This window comes from Corapipo altera, unplaced genomic scaffold (assembly GCF_003945725.1).
Source record: "Corapipo altera isolate COAL_440 unplaced genomic scaffold, ASM394572v1 1, whole genome shotgun sequence".
Lineage (NCBI taxonomy): Eukaryota > Metazoa > Chordata > Aves > Passeriformes > Pipridae > Corapipo > Corapipo altera.
This window is the reverse complement of record NW_020884873.1, coordinates 24,751,916-24,777,340: the sequence shown is the minus strand read 5'-3', so window position 1 is coordinate 24,777,340 and position 25,425 is coordinate 24,751,916. Positions and strand designations below refer to the sequence as shown.

The 25,425-nt window shown below is 34.4% G+C and overlaps 1 protein-coding gene across 8 annotated transcripts in view; it reads left to right on the top strand.

The window, feature by feature from the left end:
- Nucleotides 1-23,074, top strand: part of TMTC3 (transmembrane and tetratricopeptide repeat containing 3) — a 48,043-nt gene extending 24,969 nt beyond the window's left edge. For 5 of the 8 annotated variants that reach the window (XM_027659460.1, XM_027659436.1, XM_027659451.1 and 2 more), the window contains exons 13-15: nucleotides 281-450; nucleotides 1,298-1,524; nucleotides 2,986-6,943. In XM_027659460.1, the coding sequence (XP_027515261.1) occupies nucleotides 281-450; nucleotides 1,298-1,524; nucleotides 2,986-3,800 (1,212 nt within the window). In that variant the 3' untranslated portion in view covers nucleotides 3,801-6,943. Of the gene's footprint in view, nucleotides 1-280; nucleotides 451-1,297; nucleotides 1,525-2,985; nucleotides 6,944-8,284; nucleotides 9,045-12,798; nucleotides 12,916-21,502; nucleotides 21,565-23,004 lie in introns of those variants that run through there. The other 3 variants (XR_003530326.1, XR_003530327.1, XM_027659485.1) reach the window with 3 other exon arrangements.
- The last annotated feature ends 2,351 nt before the right edge of the window (nucleotides 23,075-25,425 follow it).

Here is a 25,425-nt window from a genome sequence, read left to right as displayed (position 1 = left end):
TGAGCCCAGTTAGGTAGTAGCAGAGCTTAGTTACCTTATACCTTAAATATGATATAAGTCGTCTGTGTCTTCATACAAATAAAGAATAAAAAATGCTCTTGTTTATATTTGGGTATGATTTTCCGGGAAAGAAGAATTACTTTTTGTAATCATTAAGAGCCTGCACACTAATGTCCAGTAGTACCCTAAAACAAATGTGGCAGAGTGAAGAGGAGTTTTATACTGATCGTCTTTCATATTTTTACCCATCTGTGCTTGGTACATATATTCTCTTTGACAGATTATTCCAGGTAAAAAATATGCAGCAAGAGTTGCTCCTAACCATCTGAATGTTTATATCAATCTTGCAAACTTAATTCGAGCAAACGAATCTCGCCTTGAAGAAGCAGATCAGTTGTATCGACAGGCAATTAGTATGAGGCCAGATTTCAAGCAGGCTTACATCAGCAGGTATGTTTTCTAATTTTAGAGATATATATTCTTGAATAAACATTTTTGTATTTACAGTGTTATGGACAGTATTTAGTTCATACAGTTGAATTAGCTGTTGGATTTGCTTCATTTCCAAATGAGATGATGATTTGGGACAATTATCAGTTATTCATTAAAAGCCCTATTCTTTTAAATTCCTACTTGAAATGGCATGTTTCCACATAGGTTTTGTATTCAATCATGGTATAGCAAGACACTTCCATTAGCTTTCTTTATGAATCTCTAACTGAAATTTCCAATCTCCTAGTTTAGTTTTGAACTGAAAAGCTTTTGGTTAGTCTGAATCATGGAACATGGAACTTTCTTTATGCTTCTTTGTTAAAGATTGTCCAGAAAATGCAAGAATTAACTATTTAGCTGATATTAGTGTACTTTTTAGTTAAGAGTCCCAAATCTTCGTTCGCGAAGCCTAGCCATGATGAGTTAAGAGTAATGTGAATATGGTTACTGAGGCTTCTGTTCACTATTTAGTTTGTTGTGATCCCGTTGGGACTTAGGGTGATGCAAAATGGCTAAACTATAGCTGTTGCAGTGTAATTAAAGAGCTGAATCAGGAACCCTTGATCACTTTTTTTTGTTTTCCTCCTTATGCATTTGTTGTATACAGAATTCGGAGACCTGAAAGCTTTAGGAATGTTATGTAAATAGGATCTTGTATTGTTTTGTGTTTAAAACAAACAAAATAGAAAAAATACTGTCATCTCACATCTACTGTCTATAGGAAGGCAAACGTTTAAAAAAACCTGTCAATTATTTTCATATGGTTTTGAATAAAAGTTGAAAGTTAAATCTGGTTCTTTAACAGGGGAGAATTACTTTTAAAAATGAACAAACCTCTGAAAGCTAAGGAAGCTTACCTTAGAGCTCTAGAACTAGACAGAACCAATGCAGACCTGTGGTACAACTTGGCAATTGTTTACATTGAACTGAAAGATCCAGCGGAAGCTCTGAAGAATTTCAACCGAGCACTAGAACTCAACCCAACACATAAACTGGCGTTATTCAACTCAGCACTGCTAATGCAGGAATCTGGTATGTTAATTGTCCCTTTTATAATTATTGCATATGTGCATTTATAGGATCCATACTATTTAATTTTTTTTTTAATTAACTTTTTTATTTTTGGAAAGGAGAAGTACATAGCATCATCAAAAAAGAAACTGTTTATTTGTAATAGCTTTGTAATTTGTAGTGTATAGAATTTGTCCAAAGTGTGCATACACCTTAGCTGATCAGCATCTTTAATACAAGTGCTATTTTACAATATAACATCTTATACATATAAAGAGTAATGGTACACAAACATGTTCAAAATTGTGCCTATATAATCTTAAAAAATAATATTTAGTAAAATGTGTAATATCTATGTTTTGCATTTATAGTGATTGATTTAATTATTGACTCAGAAATATAGCTGACTTCTGTGGGCTTATGTCTAGCTCCAGAACAGTGAATGCATCCGTAGGTTCCTCTGTGCTACTGCTAATTAAGATAATTCAGTTGGATTTTCATGAGTTTATTTTTTTCATGAGTGTGGCTTCTAGCTCTGTGAGTAAGGGTAAGTGTGAACCTTTGGTGAATTAAGGCTGTTCCAAAGAGTATTTGGCAAGTGAACTGGTAAGATTTGTTTTCCCTCTAAGAAACAGAGGTCAATTTTTCATCTCTTTGCGCATTGTAAGTTGAAGACGTGCATTGTTCCTTGTCTGTAGAAGCACAGGTTGCTTCAAACAAGTAGAAGCATTAACGATCTAGTATTCAATTTTTCATACTGAAAGGTGCAACACTGTTTCAGGAGGTTGAAAGAGGGCAGTTGAAAGCAGCTCCCAATCCTTCAGTAAGTCTGGGACTGAAATTCTTTACTAAAATATGTTCACTGGCTTATTCAGTAAAATAGTGCAGGCCACAAGCTCATCTAGCCAATCCTGGTATATCCAGATAAAATTGTTTTACTATATCTTTTTCAAACTTTGATGCAAATTAAAATATGGGAGTTACAGATTTTATTGTTTTGGGTTTAGAAGATATTTTAGCCTGGTTACATTAGAAGTCACCCTATGTGATCTCTGTCTAAATTTTTTCAGTCTGTCTTTCATAAAATTAGATCTTCTGCTCAAAGTTTGGCTCTGTAAGAGCTCGTTTGTCAGAACTGACATCTACTCTGCATTCCATTTGCTAAACTCTTCATGAAAATAACTTTTCCTAAACTTATAGAGACACCTTTTGTGTCTGTTATACCAAACCTACATACTATTCAACAGCTAATAGAGTAATGATGCTGACTTTGGCTACAAATCAACTGTACATAGTTTCATTCTGTAAAGAAGGTAGATGTCATTTATTTTTGCTGTTACACAATAATGATAAAAAATAGCATTTTAAACCCTTTCCCTTTTACAGTTGCATTTTATGTTGTATAAAGATTAGCCTTTCACAGGCCTGGTCTAAAAATCCTTCAGAATAAATGTAGAATTAAATGTTTCTTCCATCATTTAGGTGATGCTCGGCTTAGACCTGAAGCTAAACAAAGACTGTTACATTATGTGAAAGAAGAACCCCAGGATGCAAATGGATACTTCAATTTGGGTATGCTGGCAATGGATGATAAAAAAGATATGGAAGCAGAGGCATGGATGAAGAAAGCCATAAGGTTACAGCCAAACTTCCGAAGTGCTTTGTTCAATTTGGCACTGCTTTATTCTCAGACAGCAAAAGAATTGATGGCTTTACCTGTCTTGGAAGACCTACTGAGATACTACCCTGATCATACCAAAGGTCTGATTTTGAAAGGAGATATCCTTATGAACCAAAAGAAGGATATCGTTGGAGCAAAAATGTGTTTTGAAAAAATTTTGGAATTGGATCCCAACAATGTACAAGGAAAGCATAATCTTTGTGTGGTTTATTTTGAAGAACGAGACTTAATAAAGGCAGAAAAATGTCTGGTTGAAACACTAGCACTGGCACCTCATGAAGAATATATTCAGCGTCATCTAAACATAGTTAGAAGTAAAATTGCATCGCTCGGTGCTGTGGAACAGTCATTACTTCCATCAGAGGGAACTGCAGCTGCAGAAGAAAAAAAAAAATCATTTCAGAATTTGAAAGAAGTAAAAAATGAGAAGACAACCACCCAATCAACAGTTGATAACAACAAAGAACACTCAAAAAATAAGAAACTAACAGAGAAAAACAGTGTGGACAAAGAGACTCCCAAAAAATCTACAAAAGAAATCAAAGACATTGAGAAAAAGAGAGTTGCTGCTTTGAAAAGACTCGAAGAGATTGAACGTATATTAAATGGTGAATAGACTTTATCATGTCACAAAAGAATAAGGGGAGAATACTATTTTTAATTATTGTTTAATTTGTAAACCAATTGGAAAGTGTTCTCAGTGCTTTGAAAATAGAAATAATGTTGATTGCATATCAGTTATCAAGCAGCAAAAGACATTTCAATGCTCTATGTGAGAAAACTGCAACTTTTAAATATGATGGAGGGATGGGTGGGAATCAAAGGATAAAAGGTTGAGAATAATCTTCAATGCAGAACCCTAAAAGTGAGGAAATAGCACTCATAAAAATCATTGGTAGTCAGGGATATTAAGTAATGCTACTTTCAAAGAATCAGTGGAAGAGCTGAATGGAGAATTAACAGGATAAGCCAGACACTGCTTCTTTCCCCCATACAGATCTCTTTGTACTAACATTATCTACATTTTGGTTTACACATCATCAGTTGAAATTTTTCTAGACTTCTGTTACACAAGAAAAACTGTTTTTCTTTGCATTATTTGTTTCCAGAACTTAACAAAAAGTCATCAAAATGCCACTGACTGTAGTATAGGAAGATGCAACAACACACTAAAACTTTCAGTTGCATTCTAAATATGGAATGATATAATAACTTTTTAGATGTTCTTTACTTACAATGCTAATGGTTTTTAATCTTTTACCTGATAAGAAATCTTATGGTGCTCTTAACATCTTTAGACTAAGCTTTTTCGTTTAAAAGAAATGTGTTTTTTTTCTTCAACTGTCAATCATGTAAAATTATTCTGAAAAGGATGGGTTTGTCACTTTTTCCCCAGTTCATTGAATTCTGATAAATGCACTTTGGTACAGTAACCGGTATGCTATGCAGTAGTCCTTGTTGACTTTGTATCAATGGCTGTGGATTGACTCCTTAGTGTAGTAAATTCTTCCTTGTTTTATCTGGTTTTACTATTTCTGCCATTGGAACAGTATTTCTATTCTCATGACTTTTTACAACACTAATCTAAGCAATGATTGCTGAAGGAAGTGTGATAATAATTAAGCCAACTGAACTTAACAATGTTTAACACAAGGCAATGTAGGTAGTGTCCTTTCAAATACTGAGTTCTGTTGTTTTGATACTTTGTCTCGGGTGTGTGGTTTTTATTAAATATTTATTTTGACTACTAAAATATTTCCATTTAAACTTTTTCACTAATGCATCATTTTAATTTCTTATATGAAATTAATATCTTTGCAGTTTCAGTGTTGCTTTTATTCTTTTGCAATGCATATATTTTTTTTTCAAATATACTACCAATTACCTAAACCCAATGTTTTCCTTAATTCTGAGAAAGAAAAAAAGAAAAGAAGTGTAAGAGCTGGGTTCATTAGTAGTTTCATTAATCATTAAATCTAATTTACTCTTTATGTTTCATCTTATTTCACAATGTGGAAGTATTCCTTAACAACTCTACTCCTGGAACTTAATCCTTTGCATACCTGCTCAGTTTTCTGCTTCAAGCAGTAATCCAGCTGTAAGATGTAATAATTATCTCTGTGGGAGGGATCTGAAATGGTTAAAGGCCTTCCTTGCATAGACCTTTTCTTTGTTATGTATCATTCATAATGTTAGCACAACAATTGCTTGCATGGTAATAACTGGGGGGAAAAAAGTGGGTTTTACAAAACATGATTTACAAGGAGATGACAGGAACAAGTGCATGGTGTGCAACTGTTCATCCTACAAAAAATTGACGTGCTACTTGTAGTGAAGTGCTCACAGGAATCTATTGACCACACCTTGAAAATCACTTGTCTGTGAATAACTCAAATACTTGTAACTAAAATAGCTGCTATGTTGACCTTTATAGAAACTTTAACTCGCATATTAAGTCTTCCTGCAAACCTTTGTTTTGCAAAAGGATTAGTCATTGTTCTGCACAATGTGAAGGAATGTTCATTTGAAAATGGCAGGAACTAAGTAGTATGAAAAGGTACTTTCTGATAGAGGAGGTCAGGATTCTTCCCTCTTCTATATTAAGAGCTCCTAGAATCCTACTGTCACACCATTTTTATTTGGTCTGTGAATCGAAGGGGGGAGGAAAGACACATTCTTGATTTCTGCATCTGAGCCTCTGTCATGCTGCTCTCATCTTGACCATCCAAGTGGCTCTTTAGGGACTAGCCAGAACTGTTAGATTTATTGACACTAAGAAGTGCCATCAGGTTTACCTAAAATCACCAGGTAAATGTAAATGGAAGGATGCTGGATGTCTTTCAGTCTGTTACCAAGTATTATTTCCCCTTTGTCTGTGTTAGAGAAATTTTAGTAAAAACAAGTATTTTTCCTAACATCAATGTGCTGAGTTGTATTTAGCCTGTTAGGATGTGTCAGCCATTTTAAAATTAAGCTGTCATGAGAAAAACTGTTCAGTAAATGGAAGTGGCATAACTTGTGAAAAATAGTCAAAATAGCATTTGTGCATAGGAAAATTATCAAAGAGAGAATACATTCATTTTTGTCTGCTTGCAGGTAAAACAGAATAATCAACAGGTGTTTCTCCCCTTCCAGTTCAACTTATCCTTTCTCCCCTCCCTGCCATCATCATGTGCAAGAACACTATAAAATGTCATCCCTTTTCAGAACTCCCAGTTTCACTAATACGCAAGAATTAGGAATTTCTGAGAGTGGGACAGGCATACTAAAACAACTTGTACCCCTCTTACCATAAAATGCAATTGCTGTGGTTGCTGAAAAAACCTGAAAAGATGTCTTCTATCATCTTTGCATACATACACAAAATTATTCAAACTTACCTGTACAGCTGCACTAAGCATTTTAGGTGTTACACACGTTTGTGTATGCAATTTCAGTACAGACTCATGCATTTGTCAGATTAGATTTTGGATCTTTTGCAGGTGAGTATATGCATAAAGAGAGAGAAACTCGTATTAACATATGGATTAATTTGATATGCATGCATATATTTGAGACACTTAAATACTTACAGGTAGTGCAATTGCAGAAGGACAGCATGCAAGTGTAGGTTAACCTTTGAATATAGAATTTGTTTTGTCTCTTTTGCCCGTGAAACATCCTAGGACTTAATATTCTAAGTATTGCAAGTATTCTTTATTTTCAAAATATTATCCTTTGCATTACAACTGGTTAAAAACATGATTGGTCAGATCTCTTTTTTTTTAATTGTCTATTGTTCTTTATCAGCTGCCAGTGAAGTAGTCTTGTCTTGTGAAGACTGGGAAATATTTTCCTACAAAAAGGCATGTACAAAGTGTTGGAGATTGGAGTCAAAGGATTAAGTGGGACAGAAAATTCGTTGCATTGTGCAGTGCAGTTTATACCTTGATTAGGCAATGCTGGAAGAGATAAAGTCAAGCTAGGAGTAGGCATAGAGGAAGATTGCTGTGAATGGAGAGTTTCATATAAAGAAAACATACAACACCTGTGCTGCCAGATCCTTTAGCTGAAAGAAATAGAAAGTTTTAGATTTATGCTCAGCTGTGGAGACTTGCTGAAGTGCACCTTATTCTTGGAACCTAACAGTAATTTCTGTATATTTATAAGGAAAATTACATGTTAAAATCTTAGGTAAGTGGGTCTTGGCTTCAACCTGGGAAATAATACCTGCATAGCTGTAAAACCTGCAGAGACTTCTCATCCAGCTTGTCATTCCCCACTGGCTCTGGCATGAAGCAGACAAGTTTGGAAGATCCCACTCAAGGGGGCACAGGTTTGTTCTGTGCCCGTGGGATGCAACAGATGCACATGTTCTTTGTTTTCTGGGAGTTACAACAGTATGGTTTCTGAGTTCCCCCTAAATGTGTTTAAATTGCAGACAACAGTAAGGTGTGTAACTTAACCTTCATTTAGCACAGCTGGCTGAACCATAAGCTTGGGGGATATGCAACCTCATGTTTAATGGGATTTCAAAGCAAAGCAGTGACCTGTGAGAAAAGTCAGTTTGCTGAAAGAGGAGTAAACACTCACAAAGCAAAAGCTCCTGAAACATTTTGGCACTGTGCGTGTAGGTTGTCCATCGCAACATCTCAGCAGCTTTTCTTTCCTTGCAGCTGTTGGTCAATCCAAGACCAAGGGGCACTGAGAGCAGCTCTTCAGGCCCAGTCATTCAGCCATCTACCTCTCTCGTCAGATGAGGTTTTTACAAGACCTAACTGTGCTTTGTAGATTTAAAGCTGCTCACATACCTTCTTCCAGGGTATGGATCTTTGTGCTGAACCTGCAGGCATCTGTTCCTTCCTGAAGTTTCTTTTGGAAAGACTCAATGAAGATCAAAACAATTCTGGGAAGTTAGCAGCCCGCCCCAGGCTCACAAACTTTGGGTTGCACAAGAGCTCCAGGAAGGGTCCCAGTTTGACTAAGCGTACATGGCTGGGCTTTTTCTTGAAAGTTCTGGAATCCACCTCTGCCTGGCACAATGTCTGGAAGTACAGCAAAACCTGCTACTCCTGTAAAGTAGTAGCTGCTGTGTAACCAAAACCATGCTTTGACTTTCAGCCTAGGAATCCTGCTTTTCTTAGACAGAAAACTTGAGAATGGAAAGGCTGGAAAACACCTTCCACCCATCCTTCACCTCATTTCCTCTCCCTTCAAAAATGTAGCATTCTGTGTAGTGTTCCAACCGAGCAAGAAGAACCTGTCCCGCAAACCTCCAATCTAGTTTACAAAAAGGTAAGATATTCCTGCTTGAGTTCAAAATAACATAGCTTTCTATGTTACATCCATTATAATGCTTCTTTTTTTAAATAATCCTAGATGGATATGACATTATTTTTATAGCATTGAGTAAGTGGTAATGTAGCTAATATTCTTAGAAAAAAACTGCTCTCTACGGTCTAGTGCCTGTCTACAAATTAGTGATTCTGTATGTACGTTATGTCTCTCGTGAACAGCAAGAAGTCATACACACATCAACTCACAAAAAACAAGAGTAACAAAACCAAACCAAAACTGGAAAAAAAAAAAAAAAGAAAAAAAATCACAGAACTTTCTGCATAATTATCCTGGTACAGGAATGACATAAATTGGCCTATGAAATCATCCTGGAAAAACACATTTAACCTTCCCTGGCAGTCATACTTTAAAAGACTGCTGGAAAGAGAACTGGACTTTATGGATACCATTTACTCTGAAGTTTAAAATAAAATATTAATATAATGTTATTACTCCAGCATAATGCAAACAACTGTTAGCTGGTACATCTTTAACAGTATAAGAAAGATACAATAAAAGTGAGTAAAAGGTCCCTGTTCAGCTTGTGTTCTCACCAGTGCTTACAGCGAGTTTAGAGGTTGCATGCTTACTTGGGTGAACTCAGCCTTTTGCAGATGTTGGCAGAAACAGAGAAAAATCAAAGCACTTGGGATTGGTGGGGCTTTGCATGCCAGACTAGACCTTGGCATTGTGGAAAAATGTATATATACTTGGCAAAATTTTAGCTACTGGTAGGTCAATGTAGCAGGCAAATCAGTGTATTTGATATAGTTTTGGAGGGTGATACAACTCAAAAGCTTTATATGAGTCTATGAATTCTTTGTCTTTTCTACACGGTAAGTGTTGGGAATGTGAAACCTTGAAGGATTCCATATAGAGCAAAAGTGAGCACTGCAATAAAGCACGCTGTTCAGATATCCTACACCTATTTAGCATGTATGTTTGTTCCTTACATGTAATTATCAAGGTATTGCTTTTTTAAATAGACATAGCAAGGTATTTTTAATTATATGTGTATTCAACTGCGCACAATGAGAGTAGGTGGAGGAGGAAAGTACAACAATTACAGGATGTCTTACCAAAAGTAGAAGTCATAAATCTTGATTTTTAAAATACCATCTTGAACATGCATTCACCTTTACAATTTTTAACCCAGTCCTGCACTTCTGTTGTACGTGAGCATCAGTCTATAGCACTGACTGCCCAGTACCAAGAGCTCAAATGAGATTCTGACAGCTGGTGCTTACAGAGTAGGGAATTAGTTGTTATCGCTTCTCAGCCTCAGGGTGAATAATCAAGGCTTGCTTGTTTGTTTGGGTGGACTACTCATTTCATCTACAAAAATATCAGTCGTTATGGATGATTATGTCGGTTTGCAAGATATAGTATTTTCTCTGTTGATAAAAGAAGTTCAAAGGGAGCTTCTGAATACCCTTCCTGCCCCCTTGAGTAAATTTTAAACAGATCTGGAATGCTAGGCTTTCTTCAACTCCAAACATTTATCAGTTTTCCACAATAAATGGCTACAAACAGATATATAAAGACAATAGAAAGGTATGTGAAAGCTTAAATCTCATGAAATGCAAATACTGTGCAAAAACATAAGCTGAATTCTGTAGTACTTCTTTAGATGTATTTATATGAGAGGGTTTCCATGATGTTACAGTATGATCTGTAATGCCAAGTATTATTTGTATAAGTCACACTGTATTTCTGCCCCTTACTTGGGTGAATACAAAGTTTTAGTACAAATATTTAGGTTTAAATTTATCTTTCCAGGGATAATCCTTCAGATGTTTTAATAGTGCAAAACAGCTAATTGGCTAGAATATTCATGAAAAGCAAAAATAAGAAGCATAATTAAGTTTTAGGAGTTTTTTCCTTCTGATCAACATACATAAAAAATATAGATTGGAATAAAAAATATGTGTATTGCACAATGAGAAAAGCACCACTGAAATTATAAAGATTCAGAAATTAAAATGCTGCAAAAGAATTTTTCAAAGATTTTCTAATTATCTCCACTGTTTTCTCTTGTGATAAAAAGGAACCTCTTTCCATTGACTTCCTTTTATCTTTTGGGTTTTTTTGTTGACTGTAAGACCTTTTCCCCTAAATAACAGGTTTTTCAAAAATTCTGAGTACAAAATTGACAGATAGTCCTTGAGCTTGCAAACACAATACACACAGTGACTGTAGAAAAAGAAAAAAATACATAAAGCAGAAAGCAACTGAAATGCAAGAAGACATCTAGACAGTTTTGTTTTAAAAAGTTAATAACAAAATAACAAGTACTGTTATCTTAGGCTGTTTCATATCTGGATGTCCTAAGCCTTCTAGCTGATGAGGAAATAAAGCAACTTCAGAGTCTAAAAACCATGCTACATGGTTGTTTTTACTACTATACTGTTTCTTGTTCAGCACTAAATAAAATTATATAAAGGGAATGAAGATGAGATTGAATTTCAGTAGCACAGTCTCTGTATTTTTTTAATATCTTTAGGTTGTCTTTTCTTTGTTCTCTTTTTTTGTTTCTGTGGCAGTGATACTTTCTTACACTACAAGTGTTCCAGGACAGAAGGGTGAAAACAGGAGCTAGTTGAAGGTTTTAAAGTATTTATATATAACTAATAAGCATCTTCTGTTTTCTGCTCTTTGCTTTTGATTAAAATACATATGAGTAAAGTATATAAGTATATAAATTGCAAATGTAAGACTTTGCTAAAGAACCAGAACACAATTATTTCAACATTCACTATGAAAAGTGCTCATTGTTGTTTATTATTCAAAACTATTGTTATTTGGAAGAGCAATGCAGAAAAATTCATACAAGCACCTGATGACCAAGTTACTGCTTCAGGTTATTACCTATTGTGAAGCAGTTGCATAGATCACAGAAATGATCAGCTAATAGTAGAGACTTACATAAATAAATCGATATAGTTGTGTAATACAGAGAACATAACACCATGTGTGACTGAATTTTGCTGTTGTGTCCTAACACTGGATTTCTTTATTGCTCATGATCTGGCAGGATGTTGAAAAGGTAGGAGTTTCTGCTTCCAGGGACAGCAACTGTACAGACTGTGGTTCATCTGCTGTTCATTATCACTTCAGAGGTGAAGGCTGTTATCTTTGTACTTGACCTCTTGGTAACTCTCTTGTTAAAAAAAGAAGCAGAGCGTTCAGTCAACAGGCTAAACTAGAACAAGATTTCCAGATCATGTTTATATCAATCTACAGATAAGGATGAAATTAGCCGCTGTTGTTCTGTATTTCTGTCCTACATTCAGCAATTTACAAAATGTCATCCTCATAGTCCTAGTAGCAGCTTTGGTACAGCTTAGGCCAGTAACTATAAATCTTAAGCAGCAACCCCTGTTCTATATGCGACAGGATAAATTGCAATGCTTTCGATAACACCACTGGAAGATGTGGCCTCTGGCCTGAGAAATTTGTCATCATGGAAGAATGTGATGATCTAAACTAGGAAATAAATAAAAATGGCATTTTCATTGTATGTTTGGAACTAGCAATAAATCATCTAGTGTCTTAGAAAGCTTCTTAATTCTACTGAAATATGACAATCTTCATGATATTGCTTGTTAACAGTTCTCCAGGCCTGTGAATTTTTTCTTAAGGATTTATTTCTTATCTACAACTGCATAATTAAAAGAAAATTAGTAATTTGCTTTTAAATGTTACTGTCAAATCTCATAATCACAAATTTTTAATTTTAATTCAGCATGACTATGCATAAATCCTGAAGCACCTGTACATAGAATTGCACCAAATAGTTAAAGTACTCTGAAGACCATGTTTGGAGTATTGCAGGAACAACATGACTGGAAAGCGTTAAGAGGAATAAAAACCATAAATCCAAGACTTTTGGGTACAAAGGTACAATCAGTGTATTTATTCCACAAAGTACTGGGTGCTTGAGTATACACTGGATCAGTGTCACTTCAACTTGCTTTTCACTTTTTCTAAGCATTCACCTTCAGTATCTGAAAAGGGGTTACATAGACATAGACTGTGGTTTCGCTCTTAAAAGGAGTTCCGTGGTGTACCCAAGATGTTTGGGGGCTGTAGCATATGAGGGGTAAAGAGAGGCTAAAGCAGCTCATTCTGTTTTGCCTGAAGAGACAAGGTTATAGGGGCTTCTTACTGCCATCTTCAACTCTATGGAGGTATTTGCACAGAAGCAAATAATGCTAAAGATAATAGACACAAGCTGCAGCAGGGGAAATTCTAACTAAATACAAGAAAATAATTGTTCTCAGCATTCCCATTTGCAGATGATCATACTATTCAGAGGCACGTCACCCCTTTGACATATTGCCTGCTTCAAACTCTTCAGCAGCCATGTCCCAGTGAGAAGAGGACTGCTGGCCAACTACTTCAGCAGAGCCAGGGTGAGACATTTTGCCGTGACAGATACCAGGGGGGCTAAGTCCAGGCATACATGTTAGAATTGAAAAAGGTACAGAGAAGGATAGCAGCGACTAAATTAATGCAAAGGCATCGCAAAGGTCATGCATTACTTATGCAAGAATTTTCCAGGGAAGAATCATGCAATTTACAGTAAAGGTGAACTGGAAATGACATTTCTTTATTTCTTTTAGTACCAGTCTGGATGACTTAAATGGATGAAAATTTTGTTGGTAAAAATAAGATCTTCAGAGAGCACAAAATTAAATTGTTGTTCATTGCAAGATGCTGCGGTTAAAAGATCCTAAGAACCAAATAGTGACATTCATGAAAGTGAAGATCCATGAAACATGATGCAACTTTTGATTTAGGAAGATACTCGTGCAAATTCCCAAAACCTGGTAGGATGTACCAAGAGAAAAACTACAGTGTTATTTGCATGATTCCTAAACTCTTCCCCTAATCATTTGGCAGTAGAAACAGTCAGAGACTCCACAGCAAGCAAAATTGACTTTTGGTCTGACCCATGCCATAAAAAATATTTTTCTTAACTTCAAAATCATTAGAGAAAAAAAGTAGAAAAGTTTTGTTTGGAGTAACATAGAATAAACAGTTATCTATTGTAGCTCCAGTTTTGGTTGTATAAATATAGATGAAGATTTTGTCTGTAATGTTTTTGGACAGAGAAATGATTGGGAAACTTTGACTTTGCAGATACAGACTAGAGGACAAATGCTAAGGATATGGTAGGACCTGGATATTTGTGTGCATGCAGACCAGCCAATTTTTAGGTAGATAGGCTGTGAACCTGCAGAAGGTGGCATTCATTAAAATGAATTTTGATAAACAGTGGAGTGTTTGAGAGGTTATGGCTGTAAAAATAACGACACAAGAAAAACACAAAAAAAACAAACCAAAACTAGTTTTTCATTAAAAACGAAAACAAAACCAAAAAACAACAAACTCAGATGAATTTATTTTTAATTAAGTGGAATTAAATGGCTGTTATCCATGTCTCATTCTGCAAAAAAGGCAGATTTTATACACAGATATACTAAGACAATTAAAAGGATAGGATAAATATAGAGAAAGGTGGAAGTAAAATACCATAACGTTCTCAATCTATGTAGATGAGATGAAGAAAACAGTCGATATCATCTTTCCAAAATTCAGCTCAGGAGAAACTAATAGTTAAGGTACAAATGACAAGAATTGGTGGAATTATTGGCAGATGGATAAAAGCTTTGCAAAAGGGAAAGAGCAGCAGACAGTTCTGCAATATCTGATATCACAGTAGTTACTAGTGATGTTCCTAAAATAACTTGGTACTGAACTTCTTTAATAATGTCGGGTACAGCTCTGGTAGAAATACACTAAAAATACTGATTGTATTTGGTGACAATATAAATATATAAGCATTGTCAATACAGGGTAGGGTGTTATATAAAAATCTCTTGTTACAATTGGATTAGTAGAAATGGGATGAAATTCAATAATACATAATATCAAGTGATGTACACTTCCCCTTAAGGGTGGGTCATCACAACCCTGCTACTGGTATCAACACTTCTGTTGTAAGCTAGAATTTTGCAAAGAAATAAGGTGAAAATGTACTGGCTGTCCTGCATAACAGCATGATTATAAATTAGTGAGTTCATTTAGCCAGATAATGAGATAACTGTGTTGAAAAGTTAACTCCAGTATAAATAAAGACACTGATGATGCTCATCTGGAATACTTGCTTATTTTGATTACCTATGTCCAAGATCAGTAAATTCAAAGTAAAACAGTTATGCGAAATCTCTGCTGAGTGAATAAGTAAAGCTGAAGTGTCTTCTGCTAAGAGCTAGAGCTTGTTATCTGAGGCTAAACAAGTCAAAAGGGCATGTCTTTGTTAAGATATTCAGTAGGAGGATAAAAACTGGCAGAAATATTACCATTTAGGCTAAAAGCCAATGTTTGTACAAGAGCAAAAAGAGAGAAAACAATTATAAATATACTCGGACTGGAAATGAGGTAAAAGGCCCAGTCTACTGGAACGATATATTTTGATACTATCTCTAAAGGAGACTGGTGAGGGGAGGGAAATAAAGGTATTTTAAACTAAGGCTATGAACAATTTTGAAAGTGAATGCATGAAATGCTACCTGTAATAATAAAGAACTACATTTTGTGATCCAGGAAGTTCATTCTAATTTTGTGCTTACTTAAAACACTCTCAGCTATGAAATGATAGGAATTTGCATCCCATCTTCTGTTTATTTCAGAGCATATGTTTAAATTGGAGGTACTCTTGCGAAAGCAACAATGACTGTTGCAAACTGATGTATTTGACATGTGAAATCTTTCTGCACGGAACAATACAAAATTAGATCTTGTTAAAATTGCCTGTTTTAGCGGTTATAATTTTACTTAATGCAGCAGTAAAAAGTTTTCTAAACTTGCTCATTTATTGTCTTCCTCAATTATTTTGCCATCTTACTCTTTCGCATCAAGAAACTTCTATTATAGATTAAATAAAAGACCTTTCAAAGAGCCAACTTGATGTTAAGACAAATCCTTTGATGTGAAAGTTCCATGGAGCTGTGTGTGCCAAGTTACTGGTGCAGTTCATGGGGCAGGACATGAAGTTAACTGAAAATTTGCAGTAGAATTCTGTTCATATGAAGGTGCAAATAATTGCTGAATTATATCTCTTGGAGATGGTAGTGAAAGCCTTACAAAACGTTGGAGTGAATCATTATTGAGGGTAATATGAAGTCAGAGAAGAATATACAGATTTCTCCATTTCTTTTCTTGCTTCCTGCCCTCTACTTGGTAGGCCAGTTTGCTACAAACATTTATATAATAAAATATATTTATTCTGCATAATGATAACAATAGTAGTAGTCAAAATGAAAAACTGATTGTAAATTAAAAAGAAATTGAGCATGTATTATTTTTACTGGATGATGATAATTATTATTATTGATTTTTAATATTATATATAGTTTTGACTTTATATGTATACAAAAAGTAAATCATATGTCACAGAGTTCTTTCCTAGAAACATTTTGACCAGTTAAGGTAATAAAGAATTACAATGCAATAGTAGAACTTGTTGTATTCTGCTGTTCAGGAAATATGGGGGAAAATGGTTGCTGAAGTAATTTGCTAAATTTCAATTTAAACAAAACTTATGTCAGCTACATCTTTTACATGTTGGAAAAAAAAAAAAAGAGCAGTGAAAGTGAATCTGAGTTCACAACTCAGGAATGACAATCCCAAAGAGAATGTACACTTAAAAATAAAATGCTGTGCCTAATTTAAGGTATTCTTCCTGAGCAGCAAAGGTTTAATCCAAAACCTTTAACATGTGCTAATATTCATCCCTCAGTGCCTTCTCAGTGTAGAAACACCTCTTTTCCAGATCTGATTCCCTCTGGAGACAGGTAGACACCCTGTGCCTCTACTTGCTGTGCTGTAGCCAAACCCTCATGTGTCTGTATTTGAAAAAAAAGGATACAGGCTGTTTGTCATCCATTTCTATTCAGCAAATTCTTAAAAGTAAATATAGCTCTTCCTCAGATTTATTTTACACAAAGCCAGTCTAGACAGTTAATTTAACAATCACAAGAGATATTTTTTCTGTTTACTATGATATTGTAGCTTTTCCCACTTTTTTCCTTAAGGATTATGCTATTTATTCTTCTCTTACCTGCAGTCTTTCCAGAAAGTCTTAGTGGCCTTCAAAACTTTTATTTCCTAGAAGATGTATGGTTTCACCTGTTCCTGAACAGTTCTGTAAATTCATGTGCTAGACCCATGAGCTTCTTAAATGTTTGACTGCCACATGAGGGATGCTAGGATGAAGTGCAGGTCCTCAGTAACCCTGCTCAGCTGTCATATCATGCTGAGGCCTTCCTTGTGCACACTGGACTCACTTCAACAGCACTCTAAGCTTCTGCTTGTCAAGATCTTATGGGGTATGTATGTGTGTTCCCAAAGCCATTAAAGCACCGAAGTGGTCAGTTCTCAGCCTTCAGGAGATGGAAACATTTCAGCTTGTGTTTCTATGGAGACTTACTCCCTTTGACATTCTTAAAATGCATTGGGAAGATATAGCCTTGCACAAAACGTAAATCAAGATAAAGACATTTAATTTTATTGTGGTTTAGGGGGTTTGGGATTTTATTTTTTTGTTGTTGTTGTTTGGTTGGTTTTTTTGTTTGGTTTTTGTGTTTCTAGCAATCAGCCATGTCAGCTATATCAACTATATCTGCTTTGTATGCAGAAGTTTTGGGTTTAAAACTAGGTTCTTGATTTGAGACTGCCCTCAAGTCTGCACAGGGGCTACATTTTAAGGCATGCTTCCCATACTCTCTGCCTGAGAATATTCCGTTAAGAGCAACAGGGATTTAGTTTAGATCTTCATGAGGACACAAGCTGTTAGGAGTCAGGGGAATTCCCCTGACACTGGACCTATTCACATTACATCTGAGAACGTGAATCATCTTTTATGCTGCTTTATCTCATCTTTATTGAAAATGACAGTTTTGTTGTTTTTATTTAATTGTCTCCTATATTCACAGAGAAGAGCTTGAGTGGAACTTTTTTTTCTGTCTGGAATGCTTTATTTTGTAAAGACAAAAAAAGGACATTTTTAAGCAATCTAACAGATGACTATAAGGATTTGCTTTTTAAATATCTCAGAGTTCTGACCTACAACAGCTAAGTGCCTAATTAGTCTGTTTTGAACTCAGACCCCAGATACGTCTCATACAAGAAAAGAATCTTGATTAAATTCATCCCAAGTGTGGGATAGAGGAGGCTAGTCACTTGTATTGCAGAGTAGGGGATTTTTTGTTTCTTTGTTCTGTAATATGAATCTGGCAAAGAAAGCTGTTTTGTTTTAATTTTCTTTTAGGGGAAAATGTCTGTTCAAATAAATGCTTGTAAGTTCTCTCTTCGTGTAGAAGACACACACACTCAAACAATCCAGTAAAAATTTATCAGACCTATGAAAATGATCATGCATTCTTCTATAATTATAGCAAAGTATGGGATGGTGAGATAGCTTGGATATGGGCAGCCAAAGTAATTGAAAATAATTCATTAAGATTAGTGGCAATGAAAAAAAGGTAATACAAGGATAATAATGATAGGGCAAGTAAGTATCAGGCAAAAGCAACTCTTACAAATCTATTGGGTCATTTTCACTCCCAAAATAGTAGAGTGTAATTCAAAAGGAGTATAATGAAAAAAACCTTAGAGGGGTAAAGATGAGGGGAAATTATACATATAGATGTATACCTATGTATTATATATGTATATGCAATATTTATATGCACATACATATTACATACTAGTATATAATTTTGTCTACTTGAAAAATATGTGTATGTTATATAATGTATACATGTGTAAACGTTTTCTGGCTGTTTTACCACATTGTTATTCATACATTTTAATGAGTTTCTTATAAGAGTCTGTGCCTGTGTATGTTATTTTTCACAGCACTATTAGATTATCATTTTCTTTCTTTTCTGCATCCTTTTCTTTTAAAACAAAAAGCACATTGGATCAGATCCTGTGGGGGTTTGAAATATTCAGAAAGTTTTGTGCTGTCCACATGGATTAGCTATTGTATGACTAAAGTAGGAAATTAAGCATGATGGAAGATACTGTTTTGCAGTGTACTAGCTGCACGCTAATAATTGATTGCCCATGTTTTCATTCCACAGTAAATGAAAGGAATCTAACACTGTGCTGAAGGTGGCAGTTTCCAATCAAATAATGCATTACAGATTCATAGCCTGCCTTTTTCTCACAATAAGACAGTGAGAGCCATGTAACAGTATTGATTATGGTATTTCTCAGCCTGCCATGTTACTCAAATTAGTAAGTAAGTAAACAACAAAAAATATCGTCTTGATATTTCAATAGATAAGTATTGTGCAAGAGACTACTTTGATTAAGTGGAATTTTGTATAATGAATGTAGAGTTTTCACTGTATTCCCTATTCAAATACTATTTCCAAAAAAGATTTCTTAAGTCATGATCACAGCTCTTCTCACAGATACCTCATTTTTTACTATGTAAACAAATTGAAAATATTAATATGGAAATTGTGCTTCTACTTACACTTCAGTTATTTTATTCCTCTTGAGTAATTATGGTTGGAAATGTTACTATCCAAATAGAAGAACTCCTTTAATGATACAGTTTTTTACATATATTTTCAAGTAACTTGTATAAGCATATCAGAGAGATAAGTGAAATCAGATGAGGAAGGAAATTGTGTGGGATCTAGAGCAGGAGGACTTGAAAGGAGAGGAGGTCCTGGGATTAAATCTCCTCTTTCATAACTCTTAAATACATAGAAACTGTTCTGCTGTTAAATCATAGTGTTTGTTTGGACTTTTTAATCTCTAATGAGTTATACAAAAGAAAAAACACATTATCCCCGTGTTATAAAACCACTGAGAAGTTCATGTGGTTTTATAACAATCTGACAATGCAGATACTTGAGAGTTACAGTCAGCAATGAAGTCATTTAACTTTGAAATAAAATCCTGCTCAAAGATTAAATTTTTCATGAAATTTTAAAAACATTTGTATTTATAATATAGAAGATAAGGGTGTAAGATAAGGAAAGGGAATATAATTTCGATGACACTAATCACAAATTCTGTAGACCTATGCTTTAGCATGTGATCTTTGCTGACAGCAATATATAAAATGAAGAATATTTGTAAAACCTTTAATAATATTATAAATAGTTTCCTGTATATGCAAAGGTACATCTCAGAAATGAAACCTTCCAATAGACTGAGCATCTGAGGAATACTTTCCAAAGAGACCTGAATGATGACTGCTGAAAATGTGTTGGTTCATAATTTGTTACAGTTAGCCTGTTCATAATTAGTGCTGCTAGTAGTACATATTTCAGAACAGTATGCAAAATGTTAAACTCTTCAAAGGACCTTTATAATCACTATGTTTATTTGACCTTACTGAAGATTCAGCTTTTACTTTGGATTTGTAGAGGTCAACACTTCTGATTTCATAACAGATCATTTTTCTGGTAGGTCTATGAGATCTCAGGTTGTTAGAGTAAACACTAGGCTTCTTTTGAATGATCAGAAGCAAACACTGAAGATGTGACCTTTGGTTTTCTTTCTTTTTACACTGTTACATGACTAAAATAAAAGTTCTTAGGTTTTAAGGTCAAATGTTTTAAAAAATTAGTATGAGATACTGCCCTCCGTGAAAAATTTTGGTAAAATCTTTTCCAGTAGACTGATCCTTGAAATACTGGCTAGTGAACTGAATGAAGTCCAAAATACCTTTTTATTCTGAACAGAACTGTATTCCATGTCCATTTTGTATATGTAACTTGCATTAAAGAGGTTAAAACTTATAAAAAGAATGAAGTTGTCGTGACTTTTGCCTTCAATGAATTTTAGAAGATAGAATTTTCTACTCACAATGGAACTAAGGAGAAATTAATGAAATTCCAAAGAAATCTCTGCTTTGTATCTATTGATGTCAGTGCATTGGTCTTTTCTTTCTTGATAGTAGTGATGTCTGCTTATATCGCAGAGAACAGAACATGTGCATGTATTCTAAAGGCAGGTTGTGAAATACTCTGGAACCCATGACACCAACATTCTTACTGGACCACTGTTATCATACAAGAAGTGGTAGATGAGGAAAAAATCACTTAGGAAAATCAGTGAATAAAAATAAGTAATTTCAATTAAAAAATATTCCCACTGTACAAGAGGTAGCTGCATATCGATAGTTTAAAAATTACTCCCCTGCTTCAGAAAATTTATGTTTAAAAAGAGAGTTAATTATATCAAGGGTCGTAGGAAAATTATTTATGCTATTCATATGAGTCATATTTTAGTTATTTGACTGTAAAATGAATAACAAATATTCTTAAGTAAAGCATTTTTTAAAAAGCCAGTTTATAGAGCTTTGTGTTTTGTTCAAATGAACTTTTGAAGGTTCAATTGATTTTGAACAATGTCAACACAGCAGTCTCACTGGGATAGGGAAAATCTGCCAGGATGTTTGGTGGATGCGCAGCAGGTTCAGAAAAGCTGCATTGCTGGAAGCAGTGTGTCCACCAATCTTGTAATAACCTGGTAATTGACCTTGTGAATAAGCTTGTGAATGACCTTGTTAATCAGATCTTCTTCAGAGATTTGCTGATTCTCTTAGCAGTGAAGTAGCCAAAAACATACGAGGAGAGTCAAAGCCAAAATCTTCCCATTTACTGGAAAGTACTTTCAAAAAGTAAACAAATTCTGTCAAAGTAGAATCTTAGTTTTCAGGAGCTTTGTATGTTTATTGGAAATGTCATGTGTGAATATCTTTTGCCTTCACTGAAAGCTAGCCTTTAGTCATAAATCTGAATTCTAAAGGTACTTTGACTGAACCATATAGTTTGAAGGCACACATGCTAGGTTCTCAGTGCTATTCAGTAAAACCCTTATGATTGCAGTATTTCACATGATATCTTGGTAATGTCAAGCCTGTCTTCTACTTGCAGATAAAAATACTTGTTGTCTGTGTTACAGGTTCATTAGTTTGGGCTACATTCTTCTTCTAAATCCTGCTAGTCTGAAGAAACCCAAAAGAAGTAAGTTGGAGTTTTGAAGTTACGTTGATTTGGGCCATTAGCAAGATTTACTTGGTAATTGATGTCAAGTATGCTATGAAAATATGTATGCATTAAAATACAGTGATGCACTATAATCCAAATCTGAAAGAAAAAGAACATCAGTTGTATAACCAGTAAATGTTAAGAAATACTTACAAAAAATTTCCATTTCAGCAACTACGGTTAAATGGATAAACAAGTATCTGTCTCTGAATATAGATAACAAACTCTTACATCACTTCTCATGTTCTACTTCTGCTGTTCTGATTTTAGTAGTCACAAGAAATCACGACTCAGTTTCTTCTGAGATAAACCCATAATATCCTACAATACTTTCTAAACATTGAGTCAGGGAGAAAGATAGTGGCATTTGCCAATATTTCATATATCAAAATAAATGTTATTGTTATGTTTATTTACAGATATTTACATGTAAAATTGTGTAATACAAGTTGGATACCTCTTTTACATGAAAGTTAGTGGTTTATGTGCAAATATAGGAAGGTACTAAGGTACTGTGATTAGTTACCACTAAGAAAAAGATAAAGAAAGACTCTCTAATTTTTTACATTAAAATATTTTTTTTGCCAAATAAAGTTTTAATTACTTTTACATCCTAACAATTGAAGAATATGAATTAAACAAAAAATAGCTAAAACATTAAGGATATTAAGGATAATTTATTAAATCCCAGTGGAAAAGAAACAAACACCATTTTCTGCGGTAGAGGATTTTGTATTAAAAAAAGTCAAGAATACACTAAAGCTTATTCCCATTAAAGTCTTGAAAACTGAAAAATGTAGGAGACTATTATCTGTGTACAGCGAAGTCCCAGAAACACCTTTCATCTTTGATGAGACCTTGGAGAAAGCTGAATAATGAATCTGGTTTTGCTTCCTGATTTCCTATTTACTGTACTGCACAATCTTTGTTCGTGCACTTCAGCACTGAGATCAGTTTTCATTAGCAAGCCATAAGTAGCAAAACAACAGAAGGGAAGAAAGACGCCATGGTACAGTACCAAAAATGGAACATACTAATTTACTCAGTCTTACTTATTAGATAAAGAATTCAACTTAGTGCTGTTAAGGAGGTATTAACTTTAATTTTTCTATCAATAATTTTTAAACAAGACTGAAGTTAGCTTCCAATGCTACAAGATTTTTAATTGCTGAACTTAGGGAAGACTTGCTATAGGTGATGGAGAAATAAACTTTGATCTTTTTTTTTGTAGGAGATAAGATTAATTCTTGTTCTGACATCCTGAAACTGTAATCTCTGTTAGAAGATCTTTGTGAATTGGACAATCAGAAAATACCATAGTAGTGATAACTAAGACTTTGGGAGGGGTTTCTTTTGTGTTCAAATTTAAATGAATTTATTTAGACTGTTTCTTTTATTTTCTTATGTTCTTATTAGTAAAGTAGCTGTTCCTAAGAGGTGTGTGTAACTTGCTTCTCTTTATGTTGCATCTCTTAAATCTGTGTAGGTGAGTAGTGAACGCTCCCCAATCTGCTCCCAGTAGTTCCAACTCCCAGACTATTTTCAGGAAATATTTTTAGCAGCCCAGCTGGCACTGGGTTTTTTGTTTGTTTGTTTCTTTGTTTGGGGGTTTTGGGGGGGTTTTTTTGTTTGTTTTGTTTTGTTTGGGTTTTTTTTTGCATGGTCTGACTTTTTTTTTTTTCTCTTTAGTCTATGTGTTAGTACTAATTTGGGCGACAAATTTACTCAGTGCTTATCATCAAAATGCCTCTTTCTATGCCAGTTTAGAATAAATGATAGCAGACTCTGAGAGTAGCGTGTAGCCATACATAGTACATATAGTTGACATTTTTAAGAGAGAACCCAGCACATAATGCACTTTTGCAGGAAACACTCATTTCATGAAAGGATTTGTTTTGATTCATCTCCCAACAGATATGAAATGAGGCTCTTTTCTTTCTTGATAAATATTTGTCTTTTGAGTCACTTTAGACCATGTATTTCTGCCCTCTTTGAGTAGAAATTAAGAAATAATAGAACTTTACTTTCATTATTCGAAAGATTTTGCTATATGAATTTAAAAAATGTCATTTTCTTTGGCTTTTCTCATCCTATTTCAACTTCTGGATAGAGCAACTTTTCTTTTAACTAACTATAATTTAATTACATTTTGTGTAAGTGGATCCCAAGTCTTTAGCAAATAACTGACTTTGTTTTCAGATCTTGTTTTTTCTACAAATTCTACATGTGGTATATTTCATTTAGTTCTGTTTCTGTCTTCAAAGTTCTGGTCTTTTATTATTTCCAGAAGTACTTTTCAGTATCTTTGAACTTTTATTTGTTATAATGTATTTGATTGTTGAGCACTGAAGAAACTAAGTGTATCAAACATCAAAAGTCATCCAGCTGGATTTCTACTCTGCTCTCTGTATTCTGTACAGCTTTAAAACTTTTGCATCATGTCTAAGGCCTATTGTTTATTATCGACTCCAGCTAATCATTTCCACTTAAAATAGTGAATTTGGTAGACTTTTGAGATAAGATGATCCTCCTGCACAGGCCTTTAAATCAAATAATATAATTGATATTGATGTTAAATGGAATCCGAATATAGTATTTAGATTTATTACAAAGCATTTCCTAATGTTCTGCTAACAGAATCTGTGCTCTGCCTGAAATAGTGATCAGAAGTTTTAATTGAAAAGCAACCCTGAAATTAATACCAACAGCATTAACTATGTATTTCATCTGCTAATTTTTTTATGGTGTATGTGCATATGACAAATCTATCTTATCTAAAAAGCGAAGATAGAGTTTAGGCAACTTTCTCAATGCCATCCTCTCTATAACCTAGTCTTGCTAGAAATTTAAATTGTCTGATTTTTCCTGGCAGTGTCCCGTGGTGATTTTTAAACATGACAATTATTTTGTACAAGCTGATTATTTTTTTAGGGAAACAAAATACATTCTTTGTAAAATCTAAATTAATGATGTGATCATCAGCAGGATTAATTTTCTGATATCAGAAGATAATGCTCAAAATCAAAAAGCTGAAATGAATTGATGAATTCAGTGTTCCACATTCATCTGGTATGGAGCACAGAAACACAAATCCTCAGTTAAATACCAAACGATGTTAAATATTGCCCAGATACCAGTCTGAGACTCTCACCTTGAGGTTATGTTCCAATGATTGTATCTGTCTACAAGGTATAAAGAGGAGCAAATATTTAATTTCCCCCAGTCTCAGAGCCAGTACAGAACCAGTCCATTTGATGACTTGCTCTGCTCTAGTGCTATGGCTATCATGGACATTCTCAATAAAGCTCATCTCTAACCTGTCATGCATTTTTCCTTTTCACTAACAAACTTAAATTTCAGCCCTTAAAGATTTAAAACCTTAGGACCATGCAAACAGAAGGAACAGAAGGGATAGACAAAAAAATGTCTATCTTTTTTGCACTACTTGTCTTGCAAGAAAGTATTAGTTAAATCATGGTGAGTCAGTTGGTCAGTACATTCACTTACCACAAAGCAGACCGATGTTTGCTTCCAAGGAATGCTTCAGTATTTCATATTAAGCAGTCATTGGAACTGGGATTAGAAATCACATTTGACTCATTCCTGTTAATAAGGACTTCATTAATGCAGTGCATTATTACCAAATTGTGTTAAGATTGTTAGGATAACTTAGTTTCTAAGAAATTTTAAAGAAAACCAGTATTAAAAAACTATCTAATATCTGAATTTTATAGTCTAAAAGGACTCAGAAATTTATTTGATTCTTAGAAGGGTCATTGGGGAGTGCATATTTTAGTGAATGATGAATTAGACCTGCAATAAAAAAAATAGTAATCT